This window comes from Chinchilla lanigera, unplaced genomic scaffold (assembly GCF_000276665.1).
Source record: "Chinchilla lanigera isolate Chin_1 unplaced genomic scaffold, ChiLan1.0 scaffold00016, whole genome shotgun sequence".
Lineage (NCBI taxonomy): Eukaryota > Metazoa > Chordata > Mammalia > Rodentia > Chinchillidae > Chinchilla > Chinchilla lanigera.
The window spans coordinates 26,402,562-26,420,076 of NW_004955417.1; the positions used below are offsets into that span (position 1 = coordinate 26,402,562).

The following is a 17,515-nucleotide window of genomic DNA, read 5'->3' on the forward strand; positions in this document are numbered from 1 at the left end:
GAGGGGACCCAGCTGGGGAAGCGAGGAAGGCGGCGCGGGAGGGAGGCCCGAGGTGCGCGCCGGGCGCCGGAGCCGGCCGGGAGACCACCCCGAGACTCGGGCCGTCACACCCAGGCTCGCGGGTCCCCCGTGGATGGAGACTCCGCTGCCTGCTCCCAGCCCACGGGCACGCAGCTTCGTCCAGCCCCGAGAGACGAGGCGGGCACGCGGGGCCCAAGGCCGCACCAAGTTAAAAAATTCCGTAGCCAAAGCCACGCGACCGCAAGCTTCTGGGTTTTGTTCTGGTTTGTTTGGTCTTCGCGTCCAAAGTGGCCGCAAATGTACTTCCATTAATCACACAACGAACACTGAGTTTGTTTCGGTTTGCGCTACAACGCGACTCGAATTCTTTATGAAAGTGGATCGGTTTTCATTTTAACCAAGTTATAGCTGGCACCAATAAGGACAGTTTATTTCCGACTGAGAGTAACTGCCGAGCGGTAACAATCTGGCTGCGCCACCCCGCGCCGCCTAGCTTTTATGGTAATGGCTCCGCGTTTCATGAGAGTGGCCCTTATCCGCTCGTGGTTTCCGGGCCTTTTGTATCCTGCACAAAGTAATAACGAGGTCCAGGATTGGACTTCTTCTGCTCTCTGCTTGCGCTGTTGAGGCGTGTTTGAAGCGCTACACGACTTTTCGATCCCTTGCGAACTGTAGCTTAGTTTTCTTAAATGAAGGCCTGGCGGGACGAGACGGGTGTGGGCGGAAAGGTCCTGAGATCGCTGGGGAAGAATCGCAGGGGAACGGAGAACCTTAGAGGAGTGGGGCGGGGGTGGGGCGGCCGGCGCCAATCGTGGGGCAGGTTGCAGGGGTGGGCACTCCAGGAAGGGCTTAGCACGCTGCTCAGGCCTGGGCAGCTTCCTGGTGAATCCTCCCAGGAGGCCTCTCCTGGGTTCTGAAGGGAATTTTAAAGCACACACTGCAGCTTCCCCCAGTCTCCGTGAGGTAGGGAATCACAGCATAGGAAGGTATTTCCAGCCAGCGAGTGTGGACTTCTTTATCTTTTTTATTGGTGTGGACTTCTCAGACTGAAATGTTCTACCCCGCTGATGCTATCACTCATTAAAGCAAAGCTTTTAGGACATTTTGTCTTTGTACATATCTTAAAATGCTCTACTCCCCCATCTTAAATTTAATGAAGATTTGTGATCTCTGTCAGCAAGGATGTGTATAGGCAAGGCAGTGTGATACATAAGAAACTTCTATTTTACTGCCAAAATGTATAAAGTATATTCAGTGGAACCCTGCATATATAATGTTTGATAGAGGTCTTTTTCACCGCATAAATATAGTTTCTAACTCCCTGCTGCTTACAACATACTCAGATAGGCATAAAACAAGGATTTTTAAGGATTTTTAAGGTGAGACGAAAGTAAGACTAAGATAATATGCTAATCATCTAAAGTTACAAAAAATCCCCTCAGCAGTTGCAAAAAATTTTAAAAACTACACTACAGATCATGATAAATGTCCACTTCTCCCTACCCACCCTACTTTTTTGCCTAGGACAGTTGCTTTTAGTTATTTTGTGTGCTTTCGTTGAAGGAGTTCTACTGTTATTCAGAAAGGTCTTCAAGTTCTAACCAATCAGGCCCCTGGATGACTGTATCCATCTAATTAAACTTTCTACCATTTCCTTTTGTAAATGTGTGTGTTCACTTCCGTTATGCTATAGAGACTATCCAAGATCACAGACATCAAGAAGTCATCATCTCTTCCCGCAGCTCACACAAATTCTCTCACAAATGTGTTGGCCGCCACTGTCCACTGGGCAGGCCCTGGTGCTGGTGCTGAGATTTTCTGTCGAATGGGACACAGGCAGCACCCTCAGGACGCTCACATTCTAGTGTATGCGATGGGGAACAGCCAGTGAATCCAGCAGAGAGTAAATATCTAATGAACCCTGAAGTGCTCGAGGGTTAATGGGGAGCTCTTCTGTATACAGTGGCCCAGGACAGTCTCTGAAGAGATGACCCATGAATGTGGACCTGAAGAAAGTCAGAGAGGGAGCCCTGAAGACAGCCAGGGTGTGAGTGGAAATGCAGTGCAAAGGCACTGGGGTGAGCCTGCTTCCCATGTTCTAGCACCAGGAAGGAGGCCAGTGTGGGTGGATCAGAGGTAGCTGATGATGACATGATCAAGCAAATCAGTGCAATCGGTTCTTTATTTATTCATTCAGACATCTTCATACTCAAAAACAAAAAAAAGTGTGCTTATAAATGGCCTTGGAGCCAAGAGGTGGTAATACTGTACTCACCGAGGAAGGGCAGAGCCAGCAGTACGAGTGGTCCTGTCTCCTGCTCCGGCGCTGCCAGCTGAATAATGAGCTGGGTCTGGTGGTGTGTTCCCTACAGCGGATGAGATCTTCCCTGCTTCCTGTTTCAAAGGCAGATAAATGCCTATGCACTGAAAGAGCCCAGAGCGTTAGGATGAAGATGGACAAACTACAGTCGGGGTGTGCTGTGACCCCCACTTCCCTAGCACCCTCCAGCAGCTGTCTCAGATCCTCACTTTCTGCAGAACGAAGCTCACCCCTCTTGCTTTTCTCTTGCTCTTGCTCAACTTCCGAAACTGCATCCCTCAGACAACATGCACTCATCGAGCACGCCTGGGAGACATGACAGAGCATGTTTCTCATCGGCGTGAAGTCAACGAGTAAACAGAGAGACGTAACCTCCGTAAAACTAAGAGGCTGGACAATACCGTGAAAAGCTGGACTAACAAAGACAGGTGAAGATAACTACATGCAGTATTAGGACTTTGAAGGAATCCCATAAATCACTGCTTTCTAAACTCGGCTGATTCTAAAAATATCACCCGAAGGAATTGATAATCTACACAAGACCCCTTGGCCCCAGCCCAGAGGGGTTGGGTCAGATTCTCTGGGAAAGAGCTCGGGGAGTCTGCGTTTAAGCTTCCTCCCAGCCATGCCTAAAGATTGGGTCAACTGCAAAAGTATTTGATAGTACTTTACATAATAGATGCCATTTCTGTGTGACTTTCTGGTACACAGCCGGTGTATAAATGAAATGAAACCTGTAGGTTCTTCTTTTATCTTATGCTCCCACTAGGTGAGCACCTTCTGAGATAACTGTAACATTGATGCGATCTTTGGCCTTCTCTGTATGCTGTCTACATTCATGTTTTGCTGAACGGCCCCTTCCAAAACAGGGGATCCTTTTGACCTGTTTCATGTTTCCTGAGCTGCTAAAGACCGGATCTAATGTGATGGCATCCAAGCTTGTGTTTCCGGCTGGACTCAGCTTGCCTGGGAGCTGGGTTGGGGTTAGAAGCCAACTTGTCCCTCTCAGATTGGACACTGTAACCTAGAATTAGCAGGGTTCATTTTTCTGAGGCCTGTCCTTCCATGTTAGATTCTGTTTGCTGCATGTACTCAAAAGTAAAGAGCTCTAGTGTGCTCTTGGCCCCTGGTGAAATGATTTGATAAGATGACAGTCCGCTAGACTCTGCAAAATAAAAAAAGAATTTAGAAATCTGTAGGTAGTTGGGTGCGGTGGTACACACCCATAATCCCAGCTACTTGGGATTCTCAGGCTAGAGGGTTACAAGTTCAAAGCCAACCTGGGCGACTTAGGAAGACACTGACTCAAACTAAAAAATAAAAAGGACTGGAGACGTAGCCCAGTGACAGAGCCCTTGGTTAGTGTGCAAGGCCCTGGCTTCGGTCTTCAGCACTACGAAAACAAACAAGCACACAAAACAGCTACAGTTCGATAAGAACTTTTGTACGTTAAGTTGTCCAATTTACTTTTAAAAATGCTTAGATAATTGAGGCAACTGCTTCAGTTCTTTACGACTTTGGTCTAACTAGGTACAGATTCCAGGTTAAAAAACGAACCCTTGGGTTCAGTAGCATTTTTCCCTTCCCTTCCTTCCTCTGCGCTGAACCAGCAGGCTTTCCCTTCCTCCCTCCTTCTTTACCTTTTCCCTGTCTTTTTCATGTCACTTTTCTGGCACTTTTGCTCCCCTGTTACAAGGTAAGTGTTGAGAGCTAAATAGAAATGGCGCTACAGATAGAGGTGGAGGTGGGTGTTGAGGTCCTGCACTTTGCCACATTCTCTCAGTGTGTGCAGCCCTAGCAATCTGTCCTTGCTACCCGGCCTACAGGTGAGCTGGTGGCAGTGGATGACATCACCCTAATTCCACCCCGGAGAAATGTAGGCATTTTAGAATAAGGAAGGCCCTTTGGGGTCCTCGTTCGACATTCCTGGCAGTCACCTGGGGAGTCCAGGGACTCAGTGGCACACACCGGGCCTCCGCAGAATCCAGGGAGTGGTTGGCTTGGCACAACGGTGCAGGAAAAATTCCCCAGCGAGCAGCAACAGGCTGTGGAGGAATTTCTGCTTTGGCCCCAGGACTGGTGGGTTGCTTAGTGACAGCGCCTGCCTGAGTGTCTCGGCTTCACTGGCCTTTGCATTTAGGCTTCCAAGAGTCCCACCGACCCTCTGTCCCCCTAGCCTGCAGGACTCCATGCCTTGAGGAGGCCCAGCTCCTTGGATTGGTCCCATTTATTTTTCCCTTCGCAGAAAAGTACATTTGTCCCGTTCTGCTTTGTTTTGAGTACCGGGCATTGAACCCAGGGCCTTGCCCTTGTGCACGCTACAACCACACCACATGCCCAGCCCCGAGTACATTTTGTGCTGTGACTGCTCCTTGTTCTGGTGCTGGGTATCCAACCCAGGGCCTCCAACACTCTAGACAAACGCTCTAAGGCCCCCAGCCCTGCTAAGCTGCTAAACAGCAAATGGTAAGCAGAGCTGGACTGTCCTGGGCTGGGCAGGATGGAAGCAAGGAAGATTTTCTCAGGGGATTTTTACTGTACCCCCCACCGCCCCAGCCTACTGCGATGATATTTGGAAGTACCTTCGCTTGCTGTGTTTGGTGAGGAATAGTAATACTGTACACACAGTACCATCTGAATTGCCTCAGCCAGTACCAACTACACACACATTTTAAGAGTATCATGGAAAATGCCAGAAAAGCCAGTAGGTTTCAGGGGATTCCTTCTCAGCCTAGAAGCCCCGGTGGTGAAGATCGCGGGTGCATTTGAATGGGCGTTCAGGGGGAGGCGATTGCTGCCTGGGGTGGGGGGAAGAGCCTTATTTTACTTTGTAATGACCCCGGCCCAGAGCTTTGTGGGGTGCACGTTGAAAGTGATCTGATTTCACTCCCTCCCAAGGAAATGCGTCTTTTACAAGTCTGAACGTCGCTGCCCTCCCCGCAGAAAGGGAAAGCAGGATTTGCTGGCTGCCTCTGTTGGGATAGACACTTGCGTTTCATCCCTACCCGAAAGTACAAATTCAGCCGACCTCTGAGGGGCCGCAGGCTCTGCGTTTTTAAACACCGTGAATTTGCACTAGTTTTTTGTTTTGGTTTTTGTTTGCTTTTGTGGTGCTGTGGACGCAAGCTCCGTGGCACTGAGCTACACCCCAGCCCCGCCACAGGCTTTCCTCGGAGGGGCCAGGGCGAAGCGAGGTGGGGAGGGAGACGGAGACCGAGCGCGCGGGAAGAGAGCGCCTAGGCCTCCCGCAGCTGCCGAGCTTTCCTGCGGCGGGGCGCGTCGTCTGGGCTGCGGAGCCGGGGTCTGGCCGGGGTGACTCGTGGCTGACTCCTGGGGGAACTGGCTTTGCTTTGAACTCACAGCCCGAATCCTCCCGCTAGGACAAACCTGGAGGTCACTGCAGCCGGGCTGGTCGCCAGGTTTAGGATTTGGAGCTGAAAGTTTCAAAAGAAAAGCGTCCTGCCCGGGTCGTTCCGTGTTGCACGGTTTGGAAAATCGGACGTTCGGGTCGGAGAGGCGCGCTCTCCGGTCTCTGCGCGGCGGCTGCAGGCGGGCAGCGGCCGGGGCCGGCGTGCGCTCCGCTCCCGGGCCGGCCCTCGGGGCCTGACTTTTCCAAGAAGCAGGGACAAAGTAGCTCTTGCTTCTCTGCGGTGCTGCCCGGGAGGCACTGCAGCTGAGCTCACAGGCTGCGCCCTTCGCGTTCTGCATCTGGAAAGGGAGCTGCCGGGAGCGATGCCCGAGGACGGTCACCTCCCCGAGGTCCTCCTCCCGCCCGCCCCGCCGCGCCTCCCCCTTCTTACTTTCCTCGTCCTCTTCCCCGCTGCTCCTCCTCCAGCTTGCGCCTCCTCTTTTAACCCCTCCTGCTCCTTCCTTTCCCGCTCTCCCTTTTTGCTTTCCTGCTAGTTCTCCCCTTCTGCCTCCTCCTTCGCGCCCTTGCTCCGCCCTCTCCTTGCCCTCCTCCCTTTTAACAGCGCGCGACCGGGACCCTTCACTCTCAGAGTGTTGCCCCCGCAGTCCGGGGAGGGAGAAAAGTACTCAGAAAAGTATTCAGTGATATACAAGGAAGGACAGCAGCCGGGCTTCAGGTCAACACCAGCTGATACATTATTCCATTTTGTGGCGCCAGCTGTCACTCATTCAGGTCCGGAGTGAAACTTGCTGCCTGCTGTAGAGCTGGAGCGGTAGCCCTTAGTTTTCTCGGGGCGCCCGCCCACGAAAGTTCTGGTGTTGAAGGAATTATGAATAGTTCAAATTCTATGTACCCTCTGCACAGCAGACTTTTAATTACCTTTTTAGATGTTTTGGAGTCTTTGTGTATGTTTTTTCTTTAAAAACTAAGCGTATCTTTCATATTTTATTAAAAGACAAACGCCACAATTGCAGTGTGGTCACAGAGCCAGGGAGGTCATTCACAAATGTTCTACAATGGGTCTGGGGATTTAGCTCAGCGGCAAAAGCGCCTGCCTAGCAAGCGCAAGGTCGTGAGTTCGGTTCCCGGTACCGGAGAAAAACCACAAAAAACAAACAAAAAACAAACAAACAAACAAATGTTCTACAAGTAGCTGATAAACACCCGCAATCATACTTAGGCTTGTAAAAATCCAAGGAAGACAGATTGTATAATGTAATATATTTCCCCAATGGAATATAGTCCCCCAAATGTAATATATTTGGAATTCTCCAAATTCCCCTGTCAGATTGATCCAGATCAGCTGAACTAGGTTTGGGGAAAATAGCAATAGTGCAAGTTTATAAATGACTGAACTTCTGGAAGGGAGGCTGGCAAGCTCGGAAGTGGGTCTAGTCCTTAACCCCCAAATTCCAATTTTAGGGATTTATCCTAATGAAATAGGGACAAGTGCAGCCTTCACTTGGGAAGTGCAAAATCAGAAAACCCTGAAACGTGGGTGCAGAGGGTGGGTCAGAAGTCAGAGCTCAGTGAGACAAGGACGCAAGGCCGGCATCTAAATCACATCATGGAAAAAGCACTCAGTGCTGTGAGAAAGCGTTCGTGCTCTGCAGCAGTTCATAGCATAGCAAAGGAAGCGTGCGCACACACACACGCACACACTCACTCAGAGGTTCCAAGCAGACTCCTCGAGGGGTAGACACTTTTGGGTCTTCCCTATGCACCTTCGTGCAGTACTGTGTGGTGAAGTCAGTTCGAGGTGCCTTTGTCATCAAGGAGGAATTTTAGAGCGTATCTGTAAGCACAGTCACTGTGCCACGGAGACACTGAGAATGAACACACATGCACCCTAAATCATGCACAGAGGCGGCCTGCTTGCTCGGCCCTGGCAGCAGGGACCCCGCCCGGATGCCTCTCTCCTCTGCCCACGTGTGCTTGGTGACCCACTGCCTCCATCGGGATGCTCTTGGGGACCTTGGGCTTGGCTTCGACTGCACTCAGCCCTTTTGAAGAACAAGAAGCTGGGTCGTAACTTCCTTTCCAAATGAAAAGCAGGGAGGCAAGTCTGCATTTCTACGATTTTCTTAATAACTAATTTTTCCATAACAGACTTACTTCTGCCCAGAGGGCTGAGCCTGTGACTCATCTAACTGCCCCTTCAAGCTGGCGCATAGACCATGCCAGCTGAGCCCGAAGCCCTGCAGTCGCTGTGGGCAGCTATCAGGAAGCACTGTCGCACAAGGACTTGCTTATCAGCCCATCCAAAGGGCCCCCACCACAGGGAACAAAAAGTACGCGATGTGAACTCACTGGAGAAACCGGCTGTGCAGAATCACTGAGGCTTAAAACAAGTAGAAGGGGCTGGATATGGTGCTGCACACTTAAGAGTCCCAGCTACTAGGAGGCTGAGACAGGAGGATCACAGGTTCACAGGCAACTAAGCAAGATCTTGTCCCAAGTAAAGAGGGCTGGCGATGTTGCTCAGTGGTAGAGCGCTTGCTTAGCATGCGCAAAGCTCTGTTTTCAACCATATTACTGCAAAAAACAGGAAGTAAACTTCTATAAGATGAGAACACAACTAAAGCCATCTCTAGCTGTAGAAATCAACAGAGCTTGCAAAACAAAAACTAGTAGTTATGCCGGGCATGGTGGCGCATGCCTGTAGTCCCAGCACTCGGGAGGCCAAGGCAGGAGGATCATTGGGAGTTCGAGGCCAGCCTGGGCTACAAAGTGAGCGCAAGTCCAACCTGAACTGCATATCAAGACATTGTCTCCAAAAAAAAGACAAAAAAAAAATCCCAGAACCTAGTAGTTGTACTTTTTAAGCTGTGTATTCAAAAGTGAGGTTTGTGATCACCTCCTTCTCCCATTCCCACCTTTCTCTTGAATACTCCATGCAGAAATCCGTCAGTCTCAAACATTGTACCTTGTATTTTTGAAGACCTCTTATGTTCTGTGGAGGTTGAGTCTCTGAATAATAGTGCCCGTTCTTCGGCAGTCTTTCTCTTTTTACCCTACTGTCCATCTTAGCTTTTTGGAGCCCTGTGAGATGTGCTGTGTGGTATTTTCAGTCCCACAAAAACACAAGCTTGCTGAGCGAGCTTGCCCAGCCGTCTCAGGACACAAGTCCTGCACCACTGTGAGACAACTGGGGTCACCCCTCGCCTCCCCTACCTCCTGATCCTGCCTGAGCAGGGACCCAGCTTAGCACTCGGACCCCAGGACGCTTCCGGCCACTGCGGCCGCACATGGCTTTCACCGGCAGTGGTGGCGGCAGTGGTGGTGTTGGCCCTCTAGCCGATGTCCCTGGAGCACGGAAGAAGTTGGAAACGCTCTTGTGATTCTGGGCTTGGCTTTCCACCGTGTACTGGATGGGTAACTTAGTAAGTCCCTGTTTTTTTAATTCGTCTTTTTATAAGGCATAACAATCACACTGCTAGGTGGGGAGGTCACCCCGGACGCCGCACTCCTTCGTCCCCTTTTGCCCCTTGCCGCTGCTCGGCTCCTTGCCCCTACCCCTCCGACTCTAGGTCCTCCTGACATTGTCACCCTGGATGACTGCAAATGCGGCTCTTCTAGGGTACAGCTGTGCATTAGCCTGTGTGTTCTTTTTTTAAGAAGCATTTCCTGGGAAGCCTTTTTTCTAATTGTGAAAATAATGAGTGTTCATGAGGAAAAACTGGAAAACAGAGAAAAGTGCAGAGAAGAAGAATCACTCATAATTCTTGGATGCTTTGTGTGTTTTCTTAGAGTTCTTACAGTTCCTGTAGGTGAAAGATAGTATAGTCTATGAACTCGCTTATAGATGAAGACTGACCTTATTTACATCACTGTGCATTTCTCCACTCAAAGTTCCATTACTGGCATTTTGACAGTCTGAAATAGTCTTCAGTGTAGCATTTGAAGATGAAGTCTACAGGCTCCTGTTTTTAATATTTAAATTGTTTTCGTATAATAGGTCATGTTTATTCATAAGTCTTTGTGTCTTTGGTTACTACTTTAGAATAGATTTCCGGGAGGATGAAAATGAACAACACGGATATTTTTAAATCCTTGGTCCACGATTTGAAAATGCTCTCTAGAAAGATGTAATTGTTTGTTCTCCTGACAATGCCTGAGGGTGTCTTTCTCATACAGTCTCACCAGTAAATGAGAATTATATTTGGGGGGTCTATTTGAACAGCAAATAAATAATGAATTTTGCTTTACTTTGTAGTTTAATAATTGATAAAATTAAACATTTCCTCAGATTTGTAGTGATTTATGTTTCCTTTGTTTTTTGTGGGTGTTTGATTTTTGAAACAGGGTTTATTGCTATGTAGTCCAAGCTGATCTTGAACTCACAACAATCCTCCTGCCTCAGCCTCTGGAGTGCTGGGATTACAGGTGTGTGTTACCACTCCTGGCTGTGTTTTCTTTTGAATGAAAATTTTAATTTTTTTTATTTTGGCTGTACTGGGGATTGAACCCAGGACCTTTGCACTGAGGTACATCCCCAACCTTTCTTATTTTTTATCTGAAGCAGGGTTTCAGTGAGTCTCTCTAAATTGCCCAGGCTGGACTTGGATTTGCAGTCCTCCTGCGTCAGCCTCCCAGAGTGCTGAGGTTATAGTTGTGCACCAGCAAGTCTGGCTTCAGGGAAGATGTGGCTCTGATCCTGGCCTTCCACGTGGCAGTGCTGCATTCTGGAGGTCACATGGCTCAGGTGACCTTGGGGCTGCCATCTGGCTCGGCTTTCTGCTGGTGTCTGCCCAGAGCACCTTCCAACACCTGCACAGATGTTCCATATGCGTTGGCGGTGGCTTGTCCTCCTCATCACTCATAAAAACAACTAGGGTGCTGATACTTGTGCCCCTGACTTGTAAGAGTTCTTTGTACACCTAACACTATCAACCCTTTCATTAAAATGCTGGCTACCACTTCCTCAAAGTTGAATTCATGATTTAAAAAGGGTTCCCAGGTTTGCGTGTTGTGTGTCAGGTATATTCTTCTACGTCTGAATACTTTCATTGCCTTCAAATACTGAACGTTTAAGATCGAGCTCATAGACTGAACTCATTAAAACTTTGCTTTTCTTTTGTTCTTTTTTTTAGATTATTTAAAAGACCTTGTCAGAGGAAGCTGATTCATACTTAATCTAAAAATAGCTATCTTCGATCAGAGATGTTAACCCTATATTTTAAAATCCATATTTTCACTCCTTTTGCTATGCTTGCACCTACAAATATACGATGCAGAGATGAGGTGGGGATTTACATCCTGAGTAGTAACTGATTATTAAGTTGATATTGACTACAGGTTGTTCTATACCGATAAGTATTTTTAATAGGCCTGTAGTTTTACACAAGATAAACATTCAGATTCATTTCATCATTTTTCTGTTGTACATGTAGATTGCTGTGTTTTATTGAAGTCAATACTTAAGTGATTACGCTTGTAACTAAGTCTTTATGCACTTCTGGACTATGTTCCAAAAACTGCACTTTTCAAAACCATTTGGTTTGCATTTCCCCCACCTCACAGACACCCCCTGCCACACTGTGTTTGATGGGGGGGGTCTCCATACCCCTTCTCCAGAAACCAGTTCTGTCCTCTGTTCAGTCTTCACCAGTTTGTAAACTGTTTTGAAATGAATTTTTTCATTTATTCAAGGTATGTTTCCCTCCCTCCCCTTCTCTCCCCTCCCCTCCCCTCCCTTCCTCTCCCTTCTCTTTCCTTTCTTCCTTCCTTCCTTCCTTCCTTCCTTCTTTCCCTCCTTCCTTCTTTCCTTCCTTCCTTTCTTCCTTCCTTCCTTCCTTCCTTCTTTCCTTCATTCCGTCTTTGTTTTTTTGGTGCTAGGGATCCCACCATGACCCTGCCCATGGTAAGCAGCCCCTCTCTCTGACCTCATCCTCAAATTGTATTTTCAATCTTATTCAAAGCTTTATGCACTTTTTTTTGAGACACACTCTTGCCATGTAGTTCAGCCTAATCTTAAACACATTATTTATCCCAGGCCAGGCTTGAACTCACAGCAATCCTCCTGCCTCAGCCTCCCAAGTCCTGGGATCACAGTGCCACTGCACTTAGCTGTCTTTCAGTGTCTTGAAAGTCCTTGGGTTTGGTACAGTGAAGTTGTAGGAGGGCTGCAGTCTGTAAGAGCTTATTAACAGTGTTAAGCAGTAAGCTCTTTTCTCAAGGCAGGTCCTGATTCTCAGCCTGGATCTTTGCCAGTGAAAGCAATGCCCAGCTCAGCACTGCAGGTTCCCCAGTCAAAGACCTGAAGTTCTGGGAGCTTGGTCAAGGGATGGGGATCCACACCTCCAAGCAGATCAACCACGAATGAGCTCAGGGCATACCCATCCCAGCAGCAGCTAAGGCCTGCTCCCTGTGTAGCCCAGTTCCCACTAACACAGGGCAGGTCCAGCTCCGGGAAACAGCAGAGTGCAGACCTAGAGCCGGCACCTGCAAGGCACTGGCACCTCGACAGCAAAGGAGGCTACTCGTTTAAGGCTTAAGGATGCAATTAGGGACAAGCTAACTTAGAAAACACTACAATTCCACATGCACCTTCTGTTCTGCAGGTACAGTAATTATGAGTGGGAAGAGCGGAGACAGGTGCAGAAGGAGGAAAGAGAGAGTCTGCAAAGTTTCTGCTTTACTTTGATTTGAAAAGATTGTTTCTCCTTTCTCAGGTTTGGTCAGGTTTACATCCATTCTAATTTACTTGTTATGTGTTGGTCTTTTATGCCTATTATTAGTGGTTAAGAAATGTTTCAGTTATTTATCTAAATAGTAGGATTATTTAAAATGAACTTGCTTTCCAGAGACCAATCTCCAGGGCCCTGTATTTAAGCTTTATATTTTAAAAACTCTTTTAGAGCTATAGGTTAAAGTATGTCTGTATTCTCTGTTACCTGCACGTTGCTTGTGGAGTGAAAGGTAATATGTCTTGGTTACCTTTCTCTCCTTGCTGAGATAAAATGCCCAGAATTAAGGAAGAAAAGGTTTATTTAGCTCCCAGTTTGTGGAAGTTTCAGTCCATTCTCAGCTGGCTCCAAGGCAGAGTGGCACAGGGCACAGGGCAACAGTTCATTGCTGTGCAAAACAGCAAAAGCAGCAAGAACAAAAAGAGAGGAGGAGCGGCAGGGGGATCAAGCCTCTTTCCCTCCCTTACATTGTATGCAGGCTACCCGCTCCAGGGCAGGTGCAGCTCTCACATCCACAATCCTAGCATTGGACCATGAATCAATCAAAAACTCTAGATGCCTGCCCCATGATTGCGTGAGGCTTTGGGGGTACATCTAGACACAAATCATGACATAACAGCTGCAGCAAGTCGCAACTTAGAGAAGCAGTGTGCTGTTCTGGATGGAGAGGCAGCATTAAGATGTCTAGGACAGAGCTGGGGATATAGCTCAGCGGCACAAATGCCTGCCTGGCAAGTGCAAGGTCCCAAGTTCGATTCCCGGTACCAAAAAAAAAAAAGTCAAGATGTCTAGGACAGTTGTGGTGGACCATCAAGAGACTGAGTGCCCAAACTGCAACCCCAAACCCACTTATTTATCGCAAAGTGATGCAATTAAGCCTGAATACTGAGGTTTCAGAAAAAACAACTTGTAAGGTCATCTCAGAGAGGGCTCTCTGCACACCACAGGTTCACCACCACTGACCTCGGACAGTTAGGAATTTGTCTTACGTGTTGGGGGCACTAGAGTCACCTGCAGTAATCAGGAATCTTTATTTAGTGAATTATTAAACATGTTGTTTTTTTTTTTTTCAGTCTCCCTGCTAAGGTTAACTTTTCTGATTTGTACCCCTCCCCCTTCGCTGATCCAGGAGAAAAGGTGTGAAGTGGAAATTTCAGCTTAATTAGTTTGGCTACTGATTAAAAGAAAAAACATTTTGTTGAGCTTATTGTTTTAAATACATTCTTAGATTATCTAGGATTTCATGCTACACTTTGTCCTACTTTTAAAATGTTCTTGAACCTGAAATTTGAAGATTGCATGATTAGAAGGCTATCCTTTGCAGTCTGCGACTCATGACTTCCCGCCAGGAAGCCTATAAAAATACTGTGTAATTGGTCACAGTGCATATTTTTGTAAACTAACTCGGTATTTGTCCGTGACTTTATGCATTTTTCCTTTAAATATGCTAAGGATTCTCTGTCATTGACTTACATTTAGTTACATGGAGGTTGTTACCATAGCTTTTACTATTACGAAATCACACCTTTACAAAAATTCTCAGGCATAGAAATCAAGGTTTTTGAATCTTTCCTGGAATGAATTTTATTAGTGGGCTTCACTGGGCTTTTACAAATATTAAGAGATATATGTTTCATTACACAGTATGAATTTTAAGGAGATAAAATATGGGGCTGGGGATTTAGCTCAGCGGCAAAGCGCCTGCCTGGCAAGCGCAAGGTCGTGAGTTCGGTTCCCGGTACCGGAGAAAAACCAAAAAAAAATAAAATAAAATAAAATAAGGAGATAAAATATATCTACCCCCTTATAATAATTGGCTCCTATAGCTTTCGACAGAATTTTAATGATTTGTTGAACAGTCTCCCATATTTTTCTAGGCATTATGCCACACATCAAGATCTGTGTGTTTGAAAGTTTTAAAATTTTTACCTTGCATTGTGTGTTTTTATAAAACACTGTCTATGAATTCAATTATTCCATGTCAATAATAGAGTCTCCTGTTTTATGGTGCACAGTATTAGTCCACAGTAGGCAGAGAAGAACTGCTACAGGATAAATTTGTAGAAATGGAATTCTGATGCCAAGGCTATGCACACTGTAACTTTTGATAGATTGTTCTCCAAAACTGGTGCTTTGATTTACAGCCCAATCAGTGATGTACGAAAATGCCTGCTTGTGCATGCAGCATTCACACTAAGAGATCCCTATCCATCCTTGTAAATTTTTGTCAACTTGAAAAAGTGTCTTGCTGTTCTCTTAACTTACATTTCTTTAGTTATCTTCACATATTTAAAAGCCATTTGCATTCACTCTCTTGTGAAGTGTCGTTAATATTCCCTGCCTATTTTCCCATTTACTGTTGTACTTTCCTTGCTGGACTTCAGCAGCTTTTTCTGTATTAAGAGAGGAGACGTGTTCACTGTAGTTTGTGGTTAGCTGTGCTGTAGTTTCACGCTTTGCAGAGGTTTTGAATTTTTAGGTCGCCAAAGTCATCTGTCTTATTCTGTTTTGTTAATGGCTTCTAAGTTTTCTGTCTTACTGAGGAAGCCCTTTTGAGCTCTAAAATTACAAAGAAACAACCCCTCCTCTCACACAAACTTTTCTGAGAAATTGGGATGGCTGAAGACTGAACCCAAGCCCTTGGGTGCCCTAGGCAAGTGCTCTGCCATGAGCTACACCCAGCCCCCAACTCACACCATCACCCTCTCCCTCTTATGCTGGCCCATTCCCACTGAAAGCTTGGATTCCTCTGGAATTTACCTGGAGAACTGAATAGATATTTTCATTTTTTTCTAGATGGCCACCCTATGGTGCGAATATCGTGTATTGAGTAATACATGTTCTCCTTGCCTGTTTGAAATCCAGCCTCTAACACTGTCTTAATTATTGTTCTCACAGCTGAGACAAAATACCCGACACCTAAAGTTAAAGAAGAAAGGTCTACTTAGCTCACAATTTGTGGGATTTCAGTCCACAATCTGCTGGCTCCAAAGCAGGGTGGCTCATGGCAGAGGGGCAGCAACCTTCCATGGCTGCAGAAGCACAAAAGCAATAAAAGAGCCCAAGACTGTTTCTGTTCCTTCTACTGCATGCAATGTGCCCGCCCTAGGGCGGGTGCAGCACTCACACTTGTAATCCCAGCACTGGAGCATGAATTAACCACACACTCTAGATTCAGCTACCAAGCCCCATCTGAAAGTGCATGCAGCTCTGCAGGGATATCTAAACACAAACCATAACAATCATATATTAAATTCCTATCTGAGCAACTACTTTAAAGATAACAATATGTCATATAATAACCATGGTTAATTTCCTATCATCTTGTTTGAAATTCTGTATCATTTTTATTGTTTTTTTTTTTCTCTTTTAAAAGAATCAAAAACAATAAATTCCTACACAAGTTTGGAACCATTTCCCAACTCTCAATTCTGTTCCATTGATCTATTCACTATAAATTTCACTTTGTAAAATGTTTTGATATCTGAAAATGTGATCTCACTACTCTTCTTTTAAAAATCTTCCTGTATATTTTGTATCCTTTTTCATACAAACTTTATTTTGTTGTTGTTGTTTTTTGGTTTTTGGTTTTTTTTTCCAGTACCGGGAATGAAACCCATGACCTTGCGCTTGCCAGGCAGGCGCTGTGCCACTGAGCTAAATCCCCAGCCACATACAAACCTTAGAATCAGCTTCTGTTCTTAAGAAATCATTTTTGAGAGAGAGAGGAAAAAAAGAGGAACTACACTACATTTTCTGGATAACTATAGTATAGAATAGTCATCTTATTAATACTGTGTAATCCTGTAAGAATAGAGAATGTTTTGCTTATTTATTTAAATGTTTGGGTTTGTTTTTTGGTGTTTTTTTTGTTGTTGTTGTTGCTGTTGTTGTTGTTGTTGTTTTTGGGTACCAGGAAGAGAACTCAGGACCTTCCACTTGCCAGGCAGGTGCTAAGCCACCGAGCTAAACCCCCAGCCCTTACTTAAATCTTTCACATGCCTCAGTATCATTAAAATATTGTTTCACAGAGATCTTGAATTATCTTTATTAACAGTTATAATTTTTAAGTGTTCTTTTGTATCCAATCACTTTACTGTGTTCCTTTATTTATAACAGTTGCTCCCTTGATTCTTTAGGGTATTCTAAACACAAAGTATCACTTGCAAATTTACTCTCTTTACACTCCTCTTTCAATTTTTATTTTTATTCTCTTTTCTAATTCTATGAATCTATCATTAGAACAGTGTTAACACCTAACATTGATAGGATTGAAAGTGGAGCTATCTAATGTCCTTAGAGTTTCAGCATTAAGTATAATCTGGTCTTTGAGAAGCTCTTGCTCTTTGGTTTTTGTTTTTCATTTTCTGTAGTACTCAGGATTGAACCCAGGGCCCCACACTGAGCTACATCCCCAGGCAGTTTTTAAATTTTGAGACAGGGTCTCCCTAGGTCTTCAAGTTGCCCAGTCTGAGCTTAAAGTTTCAGTCCCCCTGCCTCAGCCTCCCAGAGTATCAGGGTTACAGATGTGCACCACCAGCGTGCCTGCCTTAGTATTTAAATTTCTTGAATTGTTCTCTCCTATTACTGTAGCGAGGATTTCAGGTTCACTGTTGGAGAGTTGGACAGAGAGGACGTTTCCTAGAAGGACGGCTTCATTATTCTGTGTTAGACGTGGTTTTCTCTGGTTTTCTGGCTGTCATCTGTGCCCGTTTGGGCTGCTGTAAGAACCGCAGGACAGGATGGTCCGTATGCATGAGAAGTTTGTTCCCCACACTCTGAAGGCGGTAACCTGGAAGCCAGGTGCCCACAGGGTCTGGCCATGGCAAAGGCCTGCTGAGCTGGTTGGCTTCCTCTCCCAAGGATGCCAATGTCACTGTGGTCTCCCCTGGAGACCTGGTCACCACCAAACGCCCCACCTCCTAGCCACCATACAATGGGGATCAGATTTCCACACAGGAATTTGGGGGACACAATCAGTTCAGTGCAGCTGTTACTGATTTTTCATATTGAGCTTTTTCTTTGACATTTTCAATATAGGGCTAATCAGACATAAATTCTTTCTTTTATGTTTTG

The 17,515-nt window shown here is 46.1% G+C and overlaps 2 protein-coding genes across 4 annotated transcripts in view; one reads left to right on the plus strand and one right to left on the minus strand.

Moving 5' to 3' along the window:
* Positions 1–17,515, plus strand: part of Grhl2 (grainyhead-like transcription factor 2) — a 131,961-nt gene that overhangs the window by 1,225 nt on the left and 113,221 nt on the right. The gene's annotated exons all lie outside the window — the stretch shown is intronic.
* Positions 357–3,780, minus strand: LOC106148199. The gene is made up of 2 exons (XM_013512735.1): positions 2,297–3,780; positions 357–761 (listed from the first exon to the last, which is right to left on the minus strand). Exons 1-2 carry the CDS (start codon positions 2,675–2,677, stop codon positions 450–452), a joined length of 693 nt encoding a protein of 230 aa, XP_013368189.1. The 5' UTR covers positions 2,678–3,780; the 3' UTR covers positions 357–449.